This window comes from Bison bison, unplaced genomic scaffold (assembly GCF_000754665.1).
Source record: "Bison bison bison isolate TAMUID 2011002044 unplaced genomic scaffold, Bison_UMD1.0 scf7180017864471, whole genome shotgun sequence".
Lineage (NCBI taxonomy): Eukaryota > Metazoa > Chordata > Mammalia > Artiodactyla > Bovidae > Bison > Bison bison.
Window position 1 is genome coordinate 22,676,736 of NW_011495032.1, and position 16,644 is coordinate 22,693,379.

General features: G+C 36.3%; 1 protein-coding gene across 2 annotated transcripts in view; it reads right to left on the bottom strand.

Annotated features, from left to right (window-relative positions):
* Positions 1-1,280: 1,280 nt before the first annotated feature.
* The window catches only part of TYW5 (tRNA-yW synthesizing protein 5), a 20,193-nt gene continuing 4,829 nt past the window's right edge, over positions 1,281-16,644 (bottom strand). The window contains exons 2-8 of one of the 2 annotated variants that reach the window (XM_010860932.1): positions 15,561-15,715; positions 11,074-11,143; positions 8,304-8,348; positions 7,569-7,706; positions 4,279-4,366; positions 3,766-3,882; positions 1,281-1,766 (exon numbers count right to left, since the gene is read on the bottom strand). In XM_010860932.1, the coding sequence (XP_010859234.1) occupies positions 1,510-1,766; positions 3,766-3,882; positions 4,279-4,366; positions 7,569-7,706; positions 8,304-8,348; positions 11,074-11,143; positions 15,561-15,715 (870 nt within the window). In that variant the 3' untranslated portion in view covers positions 1,281-1,509. The remainder of the gene's footprint in view (positions 1,767-3,765; positions 3,883-4,278; positions 4,367-7,568; positions 7,707-8,303; positions 8,349-11,073; positions 11,144-15,560; positions 15,716-16,644) is intronic. The other variant, XM_010860933.1, reaches the window with a different exon arrangement.

Sequence of the window (16,644 nt, forward strand, 5' to 3'; positions counted from 1 at the left end):
CAATGAGATTGCAATATAATTACTAGGTGCAAAACAAAGAATGGCATAGATCCACATACAAACGCTCATTGTCTTCAGTGATGACAACATTATTGAGATCTCTCATATATTCGTTCTTTTTAGTTTTGTTTTTCTTTTTTTTAAAGAAACTTTCTTTAAAAAGGGGATACGCAGAAAACATCTCATGGGGAAAACTTAAAGTTTAGCCATAAGTATAAATTAAAACAGATTTGAGTATTCAAAAACTGAAAAAAAAGGGCAGGCATGACTTTTACTGGGTACCAAGAAAACCATGATCAGGACCACAATCAGATTAAACAGTTGCTTTGGACAAATCACAAAACTAAGTCCAAATTACTATTATGTAATCCAGGTGTTCTCGATCCTAATGACGCATCAAAAAAAAACCCACAAATCTTTTAGATACCTATGCCAAACTCCCAAAGTACTGCTCTACAAAGATGAGGCCTATGTATCTGTATGTTATAAAAAGCTCAAAAGATTAATGTAGTACACATATTGTTGGTTGCCCACGTTTTTTTCCTTATCTAAACATATTCTAAAAATGACCCATTCTGCCCTCATAAATACCTCCTGTGTCTCAGAGGAAACAAATTCCACTTCCAGCTACATTAGACCCAACTGACCTAAGAGTTATTCCATATCCTTTACCAGTGACTGGCCTGCGGGTGGACAGGTCTAAGCCACTTCAGATCAGTGAGACCCAAGCATCTGGTGGCAAATTCTGGGAAAGCTTTTGCATGTAAGAGAGGGCCCCTGAAATCCTCCCCGATTCCTGCACTGCATGTAGATGAAGATGCACACAGTCCCAACTGCTACTGGCAAACATCCCGTGACCACAAGGGTAGCCAGCACTAGATGATGCCAATGCTGCAGTTGAAAACAGCGGGGAGAAAAAAAGCCCAGAGGTGACCCTCCTAGGAATCACTGGAATAGAAATACTGAAGCCCTTTTCATCAGCTAACTTCATGTATAATGATTCAATAGATTTTCTAATTGTTTAGGTCATTTTAAGTTGGATTTTTTAGTTATTTGCATCTGAAAACTAAAGGGTTATCCCACTGCAGCACCTTTTCAACCATGTGTGCTGTGCTTAGTCACTCAGCCGTGTCTAACTCTTTGTGACCCCATGGACTGTAGCCCGCCAGGCTCTTCTATCAATGGAGGTTCTCCAGGCAAGAATACTGGAGTGGGTTGCCATGCCCTCCTCCAGGGGATCTTTCCAACCCAAGAATCAAACCCAGGTCTCCTGCATTGCAGGCTGATTCTTTACAATATGAGCCAGCAGGAAAGCCATAACAATCTGTATTAAGCAGAAACCACACAAACATGCCTTCATACTAAATCTGTAAATCCGAGATTGATTTATCTTTCCTATTGTAACAAAGATTAAATCTTTAAAAAACTAATTTACATCTTGTTACACTTTTCCAATATTTGGGCTGAACTGTATTTAAAAGTTTATGCTCACTGCATTCATTTCATTATTCATTCAAAGTTTTTGCTATAGGCTTTGTCTTGAATGTGCAAGACCATTCGCCGTGCATAGAAGTCCCTGTATTCCTCTGGTAATTCACCTAGTGTTTTTAAGGCTCTGTCCAAAATTTGTACAGCTCTTGATGCTGCTGTCAGATCTTTGTTTCCATAGGTATCCGTTTTATCATAGCATTCAGATGGAAGGTGCTTCCAAAAGACATTCACTCCCACTCCAAACTCTTCAGAAATTACATTATGGAACCATAAAGCTGAAGAAGTATTTTAAAAAAAAAAGAGTTAAAAATAAAAGCTACAGTTAAAAAAAAAAAACAAAATGTCAGTGAAATATCACAAATTGCATATAGCCAATTCAAGAAATAAATCTTATAACTAGATCCCTTCGTTAGCACACTCCTAGCTTTTAACAGAATCATTTTAACTTTTATGAATTGCCAACCAATTTAAAGTGTCAATAGCACAACCCTACGTTTAAAACTTCTGAAAGTAGCAATTTTCCCTTTTAACTTGAAAGACACAATAAAGTTCTATTTGTTTTTTAGTTCTGTAATTTGGGGCTGTGTTTTGTATTACTTGTTTACACTTCCTGAGTCACACACCACATCAAAAGTGTTCATTTTTTATACACAGAACATTTCAATTATTTGAGGGGTATCTGACCTTTTCTGACTTAGTACAGTACTTTTGTTCTCAAAGACTTCCTGGTTAAGCTGCCTTTGGTTCTCTAACTTGCTTAAAATCTGCATTTATTGTAGCCTCCCCAGTTTTTATATTTCTAATGCACTTACAATCATCCTATGTTAACGCTCCTTTATAATATATATATATATAAAAGTAAAGCAAATATTTTGGTTGTGGAAAAGATAAGTAAACTTCGTATAGCTAATTAATATTTTACTTCCACTAAAAATTTACTTCTTTGTTTTCAATTGAGAATAAATATTTTCAAAGCATAGGTGCTAAAGAAACACTAAACCAATACTAAACAAAGATGAGATCCTAGTCACATCTAAAAAGTGTTTAATCTTGTGACAGAAAGGAAGATTTATAAGATGCTAAATTTTAGAAATAAACTCCTTCTAAGAGTGCTCTAGAAAAAACAAAAGCTTAAAATATTTTGATTTACAAAACCAGGTTCCAAACATGGTTTTAATCTTAACTACTCCTTCTTTCAGAACCTTTTTTTCCTTATTCAGTGTTAACGGAAAAAAAGCTAACAATCCTGTTAAATTTAAATCCAGAGATGGGACTTCTGCTCCTATTTCAAAATATCTGCAAACGTTCAGTATTTTTTCTCTTTTAAAGTTGTATACAGAATAAGGCAGAACTGCATCACCCTTAACCATGCTCTCAAGATATAAAACCCCCAAATTTAAGTAACGGCAATGGATTTAAAACACAGTGTGCTGTGACTGTTTTCAGTGAGGATTGAGAAGTCAAGGTATTGAACTTTTATACACAATTATGTAAAGTTAACTAAACAGGACAACACAAAGATTAACAAACTATGGTTCTCTGTCCTCAAGGAATTTATAATCTAGTCCCAAATAAGATATTATTATTAATACTTTTAACTAAATTTTATCACTCAAGAGGTATTATTATAAACATATTAACATATATGAAAAGTAAAACTATAAGCCAAATTTGTTAATGCACCCCTTAATATTTTGATTTTTATAATTTTCTGGTATTCAGTTTTGTATAATTACAGATGTTAACTGTATCACTGGTTACTAACAACTAATGCCTATATACTGTTCAAAGAAATTAAGTGACACTAATTCAGACTGTAGAAAAATAGTGCCCAATAGTGTACATCATAGGTATTGCATTATAACATTTGATATTTAATAAAATATTCTGTTTGGCTTTGAAATGTATTTATAATTTCTTCATAATTACTTAAGTGACAGTTCTAAAACATGTAAATATTTTAGAAACAAAATGATTTTAAAAGTACCATGAAGTATAATTTTTTTGCAGATATAAAGTATCTTGCTTAGTATCCTTTAATAAGAGAACTTAAGAGTATAATAATATATTTATAGGTTGTCTTTGAAAAATAAGACAATACTGTAAGAACCTGTCTTAGCATACTTTAAACACACACACATTTGTATATAAAAATTCATCTTGTATAGGATAGGATACAGTTAACAAACTTTTGTATTAAAAAAAAAAATCACATAATGGTCAAGTGAGTATAAATAGTATAAAAAGCAAGTTACTGAAGTCTAGAAATCTTACCAGGAATGAATAACACATCTCCAGCTTTAAGGGAACATTCATACCTTCTAGCCTTGGAAAACAGTGGATATTTAGCTAAGTCTGGGTTATCTATGTTCAGTACTTCTGATTTAGAACCTGAAAAGTTACAAAACAGGATGATATAGATTGAACAGTTAGCATTTTTTTTAAATAACCACAAATATAAATTTGAAAATTTGTTTTTTCTTAACAACTACTTTACTGTATCACACTGTGAGAACAATTACTGTTCTCCTGAAGACAATTTTCAGTGACCTACCCTTTATTTATAACCACTGACATTCATGTAACATAATCAAGATAATCTAAAAATTTCATTCTTCATATAACCTATCATCTCATGTATACACGTACACAATGAAGAACACAATACAAGACACAAATACAACACAAGAATCATAATTAGGAAGAAGCCCTACAAAGTTTTTCTATGAGAATGAAGACATTAAAAAAAAAAACTTGAGAAATTTATTCTTTAAAAAAAAATAGTACCTGATAAATATAAATATTGGGCATCTCGAGGACTGAACAGAACAACACGCTTTTTTCCTGTCACTTGTATTAAGAAGTTATCCATTACCTGAAGGCAAATAAGAACTTATGAAAAAGCATAAAATTCTAATATACAGAATCAATGGTATTCCAGTTAACCATAAATCCTGTCTTTTAATAAAGCTTGACTCAGATTACCTAAAACTCTTATAGTAATATTCTAATTTAACAGTGAAAACAGATGTGTTACACAACTGTGTCACTATTTCTCCAACACTGCCTTAAAATGGGAAGGACTGGCAGGCCATTAGAAAATCTGCTCAGAACACTGTTTGCCTTTGCTTCATCATTATGACAGCAAGTGCAGTTACATCTATTTGAGGCTCCCTTTGGTAAGTATGACCAACTCCCCTGGGGGCTCAGATGGTAAAGTGTCTGCCTACAATGTGGGAGATCTGGGTTCAATCCCCGTATCAGGAAGATCCCCTGGAGAAGGGAATGGCAAGCCACTCCAGTACCCTTGCCTGGAAAACCCCAGGGACAGAGGAGCCTGGTAGGCTACACAGTCCATGGGGTCACAAACAGTCAGACACAACTCAGCGACTTCACTTTCACTTTTCACTTTCCTTTGCTAAGTATGGGTTTCCCAGATGGTACCAGTGGTAAAGAACCTGCCTGCCAGAACAGGACATGTAAGAAATGCTGGTTCTATCCATGGGTCGGGAAGATCCCCTGGAGGAGGGCATGAAGCCCACTTTAGTATTCTTGCCTGGAGAATCCCATAGCCAGAGGAGCCTGGAGGGCTACAGTCCATAGGGTCGCAAAGAGCTGGACCCAACTGAAGCGACTTAGCACACACACGTGCACGTTGGTAAGTATCTATTTTACTTATCTATCCAGGAATACTGTAAGGCCAACATTAGATGATAGGAGGAGAGCACTTAGAAAACCAGGTGCTGAGGAAACACAAGGTAGTGCTGCAACCACGGACAGGCTCTTACGAGATGGCCAACCAGAATTTGGTTACAGGAAAATATACTGATTTCCAAAGTATTTCGACAGGACCGTACTTGGCAAATAATTTTGACGAACTTAGTAATAATGGAGCAGTGTTGACTTTTATCGTGTTTGTAAGGGTACACTGCATTAGTACAAATTTTGAAAAATCCTAAAAGCAGAGCTACAAGGACTTCCCTGGCAATCCAGTTATCAAGACTACGTGTTTCCAATGCAGGGGGTGTGGGTTCAATCCCTGGTTGGGGAACTAAGATCCCAAATGCCTCACAGTGCAGCCAAAAATAGAAAAAGGAAAAAAAAAAAGGCAGAGCTACATTAATTCCCAGCTAAGGAATTAAAATATATACTAAGCAAGACATGTTCATGATTATTTACATATCACTTCAACCTAAGCATTTCTCCCTTAACAATGACTTATGTAAGCTGTAACTACATAACTAGCATTCCTTTGACTTATTTTTAAGAAAAACTTCATATTTAAGATAAAATGGATACTACACAAAATTTGTGAATACAGTTAAAAGTATGAGTTATCATTTTCTCATCATACTATTCATGTAACTAAAACCTTAAACTGTGGTGTTGGAGAAGACTCTTGAGAGTCCCTTGGACTGCAAGGAGATCCAACCAGTCCATTCTAAAGGAGATCAGTTCTGGGTGTTCATTGGAAGGACTGATGCTAAAGCTGAAACTCCAGTACTTTGGCCACCTCATGCGAAGAGTTGACTCACTGGAAAAGACCCTGATGCTGGGAGGGATTGGGGACAGGAGGAGAACAGGACAACAGAGGATGAGATAGCTGGATGGCATCACCAAGTCAATGGACATGAGTTTGAGTAAACTCCGGGAGTTGGTGATGGACAGGGAGGCCTTGGCATACTGCAATTCATGGGGTCGCAAAGAGTCAGACATGACTGAGCAACTGAACTGAACTGAAAACCTTAAAACATGTTAAGATCTTATATCTATCTCATTTAATTAGACTATATCAAAATCCTCCCAAGAGGTCCTCAGCTATAAAACACTATAAAGTATACTTCTAAAACTTTTATTCTATCTTTGGAAACCTATCAAGGGGTCACAGAGTCAGACACAACTGTGCAACTAATGTACACACAAGATATTGCTTTAAATTTTCTAAATTTCTCTATCCAACACCAAACTAAATACAAACCTAGACTTTTAATGTTTTTTAGCTATTTATTTGCATGTGTTTGCATGTGCGTGTGCATGCTCAGTTGTGTCCGACTCTGTGACCCCACGGACTGTAGCCCACCAGGCTCCACTGCATATGGAATATTCCAGGCAAGAATCCTGGAGTGGGTTGCCATCTCCTACTCCAGGAGATCCTCCCAGGGATTGAGTCCACATCATTTGTGTCTCCTGCATTAGCAGGTGGATTATTTACCGCTGCGACACCTGGGAAGCCCATGCGTATGTTTAAGCAAGTAAAATTGTAACACCATAGAATAAATGGTCAAGATCAATATCTGCGCATCTTACTGCTCAATAAATACAGTAGACACTTGACACTCTCAAGGGGTATATACCCTAAGACCTCCAGGTATCTCCAAATTTTTACAGTTGGAAATGACTCTCCACAAACTTCTGCCTTTCTCCCAAACAACGGTTCCATCTAGTCACATATATAACTTCAACATTTTTTCCACTTTCAGTTTCCCCCACCTCATCTGGTATCCATTTTCCACATGTTAAAAAAACAAAAAACACTTGAAAAAACTCAGTATATATATTTATAATGATGAATAGAGAAATGCAAATGTAAGAAACTAACTAGGCTCTGCTGCTGCTGCTAAGTCGCTTCAGTCATGTCCGACTCTATGTGACCCCATAGATGGCAGCCCACCAGGCTCCCCTGTCCCTGGGATTCTCCAGGCAAGAACACTGGAGTATGGTGCCATTTCCTTCTGCAATGCATGAAAGTGAAAAGTGAAAGTGAAGTCGCTCAGTCGTGTCCGACTCTTAGCGACCCCATGGACTGCAGCCACCAGGCTCCTCCGTCCATGGGATTTTCCAGGCAAGAGTACTGGAGTGGGGTGCCATTGCCTTCTCCAAACTAGGCTCTCGCATTAACTAAATAATTTACTCCATTACCATTGCCTGGCAGAGCACCTGTTTTTAAACCTCATGTTTCAGCAAATTACATGTCAGAGAACTTCAGGGTAGCCTCCCAAAAGTTAATACTGTGAATGTTCAGTCTATAAATTCTAAAGGCTACTGTAGTTTTAGATTTCGCATTTTATGTAGCATACATCATAGTGTGTCCAAAGTTGTAACCCTGGTGAGCTGATTCGAAAAACACTGGAAAAGAACTGCTCTTCTTTGAAGAATTTTGGAAACTTAATATCTCCTTCCAATAAAGGAAACTGCTTTCTGATATCTGCAACATCCTGCATTGAGAGAAATACAATGAGAATTTCATTTCACAATATTGGAGTAATGCTTATTTTATCTAAGGCTGCCATCAAAGCCCATGATATCATGGAGGAATGGTGCAAAATTCTGCTCACTGTTTTAAAATACTAGGATGTGACCACAGCCAACACATGACCTTTTAAGTGAAAGAATGACAGACTGTAATAATACATTCAATGATACTACTATTGTTAACCTTTATATACTTCATTAATAGGAAAGTTCATCTTACTCTAAGCAAGAATCATACAACCTACTTAAATGTAAGAGTCATTAACTTGAATGTTATCAACTATGTAAAACCTGGGGCTTCTCCTAAGAGAGAAAACTAAAAGAAGGTGAAGAAATAACGTGCCATAAAGAGAAAAGACAGAATCTGACTTGATCATTTTAGGGACTGCTCCTTAACTGTGTGCATATTAATTTGATCCTAAATACATATATATGAATTATCCAGGTTTTTAATATCATTTTAGATTATATTTTATTAACTGAATGGCCGTCTGCAAAATAAGTAGAATAGATTCCTTAATTGTGGAAAGATTAGATAACTTCACATTCAGAATTCTTACCTTTCTAGGGTCTTCTCCAAGTGATCGGAGGTAGTACTTCTCATCCTTAAACAAGCCAAAGAAAAACAACATCAGTATTCACTTAAAAATATCAGAAAGTAAAGACAAAAGGGAATAAATGTGAAAATCTAACCCAATTAAGTCATTTTTTAAAAAAGTTCCATTTTCTTCCCTTTCTACTAATGCTCTCTGGTGGCCATATGAAGAAATGTCTCTCTACGTGCTTGCAACAATGAGAGGATCCACAAAACATCAGGTAAAATAAATTCTTTATAAAGGCAACACATGCATATCACATCTAAAGCTTAATTTAGACTTTATATTCTAAATTATTTACAATCTTAATTAGCATCTTCAGACTTTACAGAAATCCCATTTTTATAACACATGATCTCAGAGTATCATTGAAGGCCAACAACAAACTTTATTAATATAATGCAAATATAGATGATAATATAGAATACTTTATACTTTTAAAACTAATTTTTTAAAAAATCTGAAACATTGTATTTTACAAAGCTAAGCTTATCCTTAATCATAATTCTCAACCCAAATCATCAAGAGTCAGCTCAGGTATGAATTAGAACTATGTCAGCTTATAGTAATAAACTTAAGTTGATGCTTTAAAAAACTGTCAACTATAACTTTATTAAGTAGCTCTGCTGCTGCTGCTGCTAAGTCGCTTCAGTCGTGTCTGACTCTGTGTGACCCCATAGATGGCAGCCCACCAGGCTCCCCTGTCCCTAGGATTCTCTAGGCAAGAATACTGGAGTGGGTTGCCATTTCCTTCTCCATTAAGTAGCTCTAATAGGGAATTATTTGAATTATGAAGTATACATCGCCTGTATTTTCTGTAATAACTAGTAAACTGAGCCACATCAGGTCAAACACAGGGGCAAAACAACACAAGAATTCTGCCTTTTATACTTAAATTGACCATTATAGCACAAACTTCAAAATATATCTCATTTATCATAACAATATATTATACATCTGTGTTCACAAATTTTACTTAAATCCAAGATTTACTGATTTTAAAATTTTAACTAGTACCATATCAGATAAGTTTCATAAATTTATTACTAGCTAAACAGGTTCAGGGCTTGCCTGCTGGCTCAGACAGCAAAGAATCTGCCTGCAATTTGGATATCCACGTTCGATCCCTGGGTTGGGAAGATCCTCTGAAGAAGGGAATGGCAACCCACTTCAGTATTCTTGCTTGGAGAATTCCATGGACAGAGGCTAAGTCCATGGGGTTGCAAAGAGTGGGACAAGACTAAGTGACTAACACTTTCACTTTCACAGGTTTCAAAGTCTGTTCTTCAAAATTCGAAGAGTTTTCTACCAGTTCTAATGTTTCAGGATTTAAAATATATATTTATGTGGCAGATACAGAGATACACCACACAACCCTCTTCAAGAAAAGATTCATTAATTGCAAGGAGTGTGATAAACATACAGCTGCCAGCTGTTAACTCCTTCAGGTCCGCCTCACCCTTTGAACTGTCGTGCTCTTTCTAGGGTAGCCTCAACCAATGACTAAGCAAGATGGTAAAAGGCCTAGACACTGCCACCCTGGACAGGATTCCTCTAGGAAGTAGTCTTTGCTCAGGAGTTCCACATGGAGCTGGCAGAGAGTTTGTCAGCTCTGGATCATTGCCTGATGGCACCCTCTACCCAAATCTTCTCCTTTTCTTTCACAGGTATTTTCCCCAATAAGTCTTTTGTAGTCCTAGTTTCATCGCAGAATGTGTCTCCCAGAGAACTGAAGTGACAGTCCAATTCATCTTACACATCGCCCTAACTTTTAGGCTTTACCATTACCTTGTCCCTATTTCCTTTATTTCACTTGACATTTCATGGCTATTTAAATCTGTGCCACTCATTACCCTTGGACAGGAAAGTACCAAAGTGCAGCTGAACATACATGTTAAAGCATGACTGTAAAGCTAAAACACATTTTTCAGATATAGCTAATGGAATCAGTTTTGCAGATATTCTAGTCATACAATTAGAATCAGACATCTGGGATTTCTGTAGGGATAAAACATCATGTGATGAAAGAACAGAGAAAATGTAATACCTTTTACCACCAAACTGACCATCACCCAGCTGGCTCAGATGCAGACAACAGCTTTCTTCAAAGCTTAAAAAGCAGTTTATTTTTCAAATGTGCTTTTGAGATAACACAATAAACTTTTTTTTAATGTATTTATAAATGCCTCAATGTCTCATCTCAAGATATTTAAATTCTATTTTGCATTATTTTAAGCTGGATTATTATGTAAATAAGTAGAATTCTTCTGCATATAATCCTGAACAAATGTTATAGCAAATACACACAACAGAAATCACATTAATAACAATAAAAAATATAGAAATAGTCTTTTGTCTTTGTTAACAGAGTTAACAAAGTTCTCCTTTTTATCATCTGAACTTGGCATATCAGACCAAAGCATTTTCAGAGGAGATAGTATTAATAACTAACATTTAGTAATTCCTACCTATCAGGCACTGTGCTGAGTACAGATTTTATAGAGCTAACTGTCACAAAAAACTTATGAAATAAGTACTATTACTGTTCCTATTTTACAGATGAGAATACCAAAGCACAGAAAGGTAATGAGGACAAGGTTTGAGATCTAATAAATAGCACAGCTAGGATATATGGAAAGCTATAGTTCTCATATATCTAACATTCTTTTATAAGAAAATAATTTAGTGATTACATATTAATGTTTTCTTAAGAAATTGTGTTAAAAACAATTACCTCTGAAATAAAGAATTCTGTATGCTTTTCTTCAGCTGCCCTTAGTACCAACTTGTCAAAAGGTAAAGTTCTGAAATAAACACAAAAGAATCCTTGGACTTAGTAAAAATAAACTAGTAATACTCTAGCCACTATACACACACATACTGTTTGCTGGAGTTTGATATAATCTTCTGTTTTACAACACAGTATCCATTATTTTTATTATAACCTATTATGTGGAATTCTAAGCTTTCAAACTTCATTTAGAGTTGAGCTTATTTGACTTAGGTTGTCTGAAATTTTGCTTTCAAAAATTAAAGATTTTTAGATCTACAGTACAGATGGATCCTTCTCATATGTCAATATACTCCTATTCCAAGTTTTTGTTAGAAAAATGTTTCTGGTTTTATGGTATATATGGAAATATACAAACTTGCAAGCTTTTAGTGCTACTAATTTTCAAGTTCCGTGGCAAAACAAGTCTCGGGATGAACAAGGCAAACTACTAGTGCTACTGCAGAAGAGAAAACAAGCAAACAGCCCATGAAGACAAAGCCCCTCCCCTTCTCACCAACCTACCTGCCTGCCTTCTGGCACAACCAAACAAAACTGCTCTCCCCCTTCTACACCACATTCTATCACTTCAGGCTTCTGAGTAATAGCTCAAGGATTCCAGTGAAATGATCAAATTTTATTCTTAAATATTTCTTCCCAAAGGCCCATCTCCTTCCATCCTGGTAAACAGGATTGAACACTGTAGAAGCAAGGTTTGTTTCCTTTACCTCACTCTTTTGAGTCTGAGGATTACCTTTTCTGAGTCATATCCTATCTGTTCAATCTTCTAGAATCAAAAGTACTACCCACTACCTGAAGATGATACCTTATCAGAAACATCAAACAGAAAATGACATCATCAAAGGCATCTGGGTCACTACACTCTAGCCTCCACACCTCTCATTAGGAGTTGTAATCTTTCGCTCTTACTAACAAATATTTCTCCACTTGAACTCTGTAACAGGGAGGTAAGATTTCCTTGTAAGAAGATGACCATGCAATGTTTTCCAAGAAACATAGTGGGTTAACATAAATGTGGAATGTCAGCTATTAGAACAGATAACACCGTTTACTGAAAAGAAAAAGACCCTCTGGGAATTCCCTGGAGGTCTAGTGGTTCAGACTGTGCTCCCAATGCAGGGGGCATAGGTTTGATCCTTGGTTAGGGAACTAAGATTCCACATGCCACGCATCTCGGCAAAGTGAAAGTGAGTCGCTCAGTCGTGTCCAACTCTTTGTGACTCCATGGACTATATATAGCCCATGGAATTCTCCAGGCCAGAATACTAGAGTGGGTAGGCTTTCCCTTCTCCAGGGGATCTTCCCAACCGGGTTCAGGGACTGAACCCATGTCTCCCGCATTGCAGGCAGATTCTTTACCAGCTGAGCCACAAGGGAAGCAAATCTCAGCAAAAAAACAATTATTTATTATGTCTCGACTAGAAGGATGGTGACTGAACTCCTAAATTGTTGGGAAGCAGAGGATGTGGCTTCCCTGTGTGCAGTATAACTCAGTAACTGAGCATGTCCCTTGGAGGAACTGAGAAACTAAGATCATAGTCATCTTATGCTACAGGTTTCTGTGGACTATGTAGCTTAACTAAACTAGGGTATCTCTGTATCTACCTCTAGTCTTGTTCCCTTACAAGGAAGTTATCACTTAGTGAGCCAAAAATGGCTTTTGGATTGGTATAAGGACTCTACTGATACTATCCTGCTAGGATGCTGTTTCCTGCCTTGTACCCCTTTGCAAAGCAAAGCGAATCTGATGCCAGATTCTGGACTAGCAGGTGTCAATCTGAATTTGAGGACACTACTGATAATTATGTACAGTGGACACTGCAGGAGAGAAGAAAGAGGGCTGTCATCTACTCAGACCAATCTACTACTATAGTTTCTGGCTAATAATATCAACAAATTTATTTGTTCAATGTTTTCCATCTCTGATCTCACTGTACACCCTTCATTTCTACCAAAGCACCTTTTGAAGAGTTTGGAAATAATACAGAAGCCTCTGCAGGCCAGAGCTACCTCTGTAATTGGTGCAGTTGCTAAGGTCTTAAAGAGAACCTAAGACTTTTATAAGAACAGGCCAGGTAGAATAGTTCAGTCCAAAGCAGAACTTGGGTGGCCTCAGCAACCTTCTCCTTTAGTAGTACCATCCAAGCTTCTACAGAAGCAAAGCTGAGAGAGGGGGGAAACAGGCATATCAACTGGGAAGTTCCTTGGCCTTCAGGTCTATCCTACACACGTTTCAGTAAGAAGAGCACCTGCTATACGATGCTCCACTTGTCTGGACTGACGTAGACCAGCAAGTGAGGTAGTATCCAAGAGGGATTAGAACTGTTAGGACTCTGTGGAGTCAGGCAAATGTGGGAATAAGTCTTGGTTCCATCATTTCAAGCTATATTTACAATCTTGAGTAAATTTTTTAACATTTTTAAGCTTCCATTTTCTCATCTGTATAATTATCGGTTAAAAAATCTACCTCATAGACATTTAAATGAGTAATATAATCTAGGATGCACAGTACCTGATATATAAGAAATGTTCGATAAAAGATAGATGGTGGGGTTAACAATAATGGCAACATAGCAGCAAGCAGTTAACAACATTCAGAAAAAGAAAAAAAAAATCCTTACTGTTCTGTTCCCCATTTTGGAAAGGTTTCTTTCCAAGATCAGGAATGAGGAAAGTGTAACAAACAATAAGAGCAGGATGGCAGGAGTTAGACGATGTGGATGTGATGGGCAGAAGCAGCAAAGCAAAGCTCATGTAAGACTCAGACTTGGGAAAAAAAAACCTATGGAGAGAATACCAACAGTATCCTTTCAAGACTCTTCATTTTTATGTATATGGATTCTGGAAGAACAGTAAGAGCTACCATGAGGAAAGAAGTAAAAGCCAAGACTTGGGAATATATTTATCTTCAAGTGTTTAAAAAGCAGAAATGAAACCTTAATCTAAAGTGTTAATAATGAGATACGTGTGTAGGTTCTCTTACTTTCCAGCCTCTCTCTGTGGCCTAGATGCCTCCCTTCTTTCCTGTTCCCCAATAACTGCAAAAATGACTACATCTGTTTTCCTTCTGTCTCTAAGCAAATAACCTTGCAACTCTTTAGCAGCTCTAGTGAAAGGCTTAGAGGAGCTGGAATAGGAACTATTACATAATATACGTGCTTCAAAAACATGTTTTGAAAAGTTTATAGGACATGACATAACATTAAGGCAATTCAAGATGAAGTTTCAATACCCATTTGTTATAGCACTGGGCTTCCCTGGAAAATAAACATCATTAACTGCAGGCTGAGAAACACTCATCATTCCAGCACTTTCTTCCACTTTCTTGTTTAATAAAAAATGAAAAGTTCTTACACTTGGAAAAATTTATGGCAATTAAATTCAATTCATGGCCTATTAAAAACCAAAACTGTAACAGCAAATATTCAAAGAATCAAATACCAAGAAACGGTTTGGCAAGCTACTATACGAACTTGGAAAACTCTAATGAGAAAAGTATGACCCTGGACACTGGAAGCTCTGTTTAGCTCATCTCTAAACTCTGGAAGGAACAGTGAGAGCCACCTTTCTTTAAAAAATCAGTCTTTTGTGAACATGGTTTTTCAATAGACTGGATTTACTGGAAACTACACGTGCTCAGAATTTGAAAATCGTTTTTAAATTTAACATTTTTAGTAAAACTCAAGGGAATAAACTCATGGGAATAAACAGCATAGTAAAACTATAAGATTACAGCATTTAAAGCTTTCAAGTTCAGACATACCACAGCTTTCAACTATCTTTTAAGACATCCCAAAACATAAAACGACAACCATGAGGGAAATTTAACATATTTAAGATTATTTTGTCAAAAAAGAAAATTAAGTCATATTTATCCAAGTTGACAAAAGATTATACCAAACATAGCAACCACCTGTCTTATATTTCTGGAGAGGGCAGAAAGAAAAAAAAAAACAGGAGCTTATACTTAACTAAAAACAATCTGGAAGTAGAAAATCTTCCAAAAATAGGGCATTTAAAATTAAAACAGGTTATGAAGGAAAAGTTTAGAATTTACAACTCTAGATAACAATTACTGATGTGGGAAGATCAACTAATCAATGAAGCACTAAATGAATACTGCACATCCAGCTTTAGATGTAATCTAACTCTAGTTACAGAAATTCTCTGCTCTTTCCATAACTCCAGAGGGTATTGGGTATACACTCTATTTTTAAAATAGTCTTTGGAAATGTCTTTGTATAATTATGTAAGCTGAGAATTCTTGTCTTTTAAAAGCCATTCTTTAAAAATTAGTAAGCTATTCTATAATTATATCAAACAAGCCAAGAGAGAAAATGCCATATGGTCTTTGTATAACAATGCAAAAATATTTTACAGGTTTAAAAAAAGTTACGTGTATCCCCAGAGTAAACCTCAGAAGAAAATACCTATATACAAAGTTTTTACTAATGAAGTCCATCTGGGCAACTGCAGCAACATGAATTTTCACCTCTTTCCTCCCTCCGACTTGGCTGAGGTAATCCACTGTCCATTTGCTTGTACATGCTCCCAAATCAATTCCTTCTAGCACTAGAGGTTTTCTCTGTGTGGGAAAAATCAACAAAAATTACGGAAAACCAACAATATATCAGGAGTTATATTGGGTAATAAAGGGCTAAAAACAAATAAAAAATGACTATTGATCCCAAGATGCTCAAAATCAGATCTTCTGACAATTCATGCTGTAACTAAAGCAGGAAGAGGAAACTATGTAATATACTTAGAACACAATTTCAGCATTAGGAAAACAAAACCAAACCAAACAGCAATACTATCATAAGCTTAGAAACAAAAGAAGTCCGAATATTATTTAAAGCATTTTTATGAGTGTTATATATAACAAAAAATACAACTGATTAAAATTTGTACTTTATAGTCAAATATTGTTTGCAACTTTTTACTTTGATAACCATTCTAAACTTATGGAAAAGTTACAAGAACATTACAAAGAACTCCCATATACCATTTACTCTGAGTCACGAGTTGCTAATTTAACACTTTGCCCCACTTACTTTACCATCTGCTCTCACTCTTGCAATGTGTGTATGGAGACATATTAAAAATAATTTAATTTTTTCTAAACTATTTCAGAGTAGTTTTCCAAACTGTCTCTATCATGCTCCTTTATCTCTAAAACTTGAGCATATTTTCTGAGAACAAAGACATTCTTTTGTATAACCACAGAATAATTATCAAAATTATATTTAACAGCTACAATACTTTTATCTAATCCAGCTTGTATCCAAATTTTGCTAATTGTCTCTGTATTTTTTCCCAACTTCTGAGATTCCACACTGCATTTAATTCCTGCTGCTAAGTCGCTTCAGTCGTGTCCAACTCTGTGCGACCCCATAGACGACAGCCCACCAGGCTCCCCGGTCCCTGGGATTCTCCAGGCAAGAACACTAGAGTGGGTTGCCATTTCCTTCTCCAATGCATGAAAGTGAAAAGTGAAAGTGAAGTCCCTCAGTC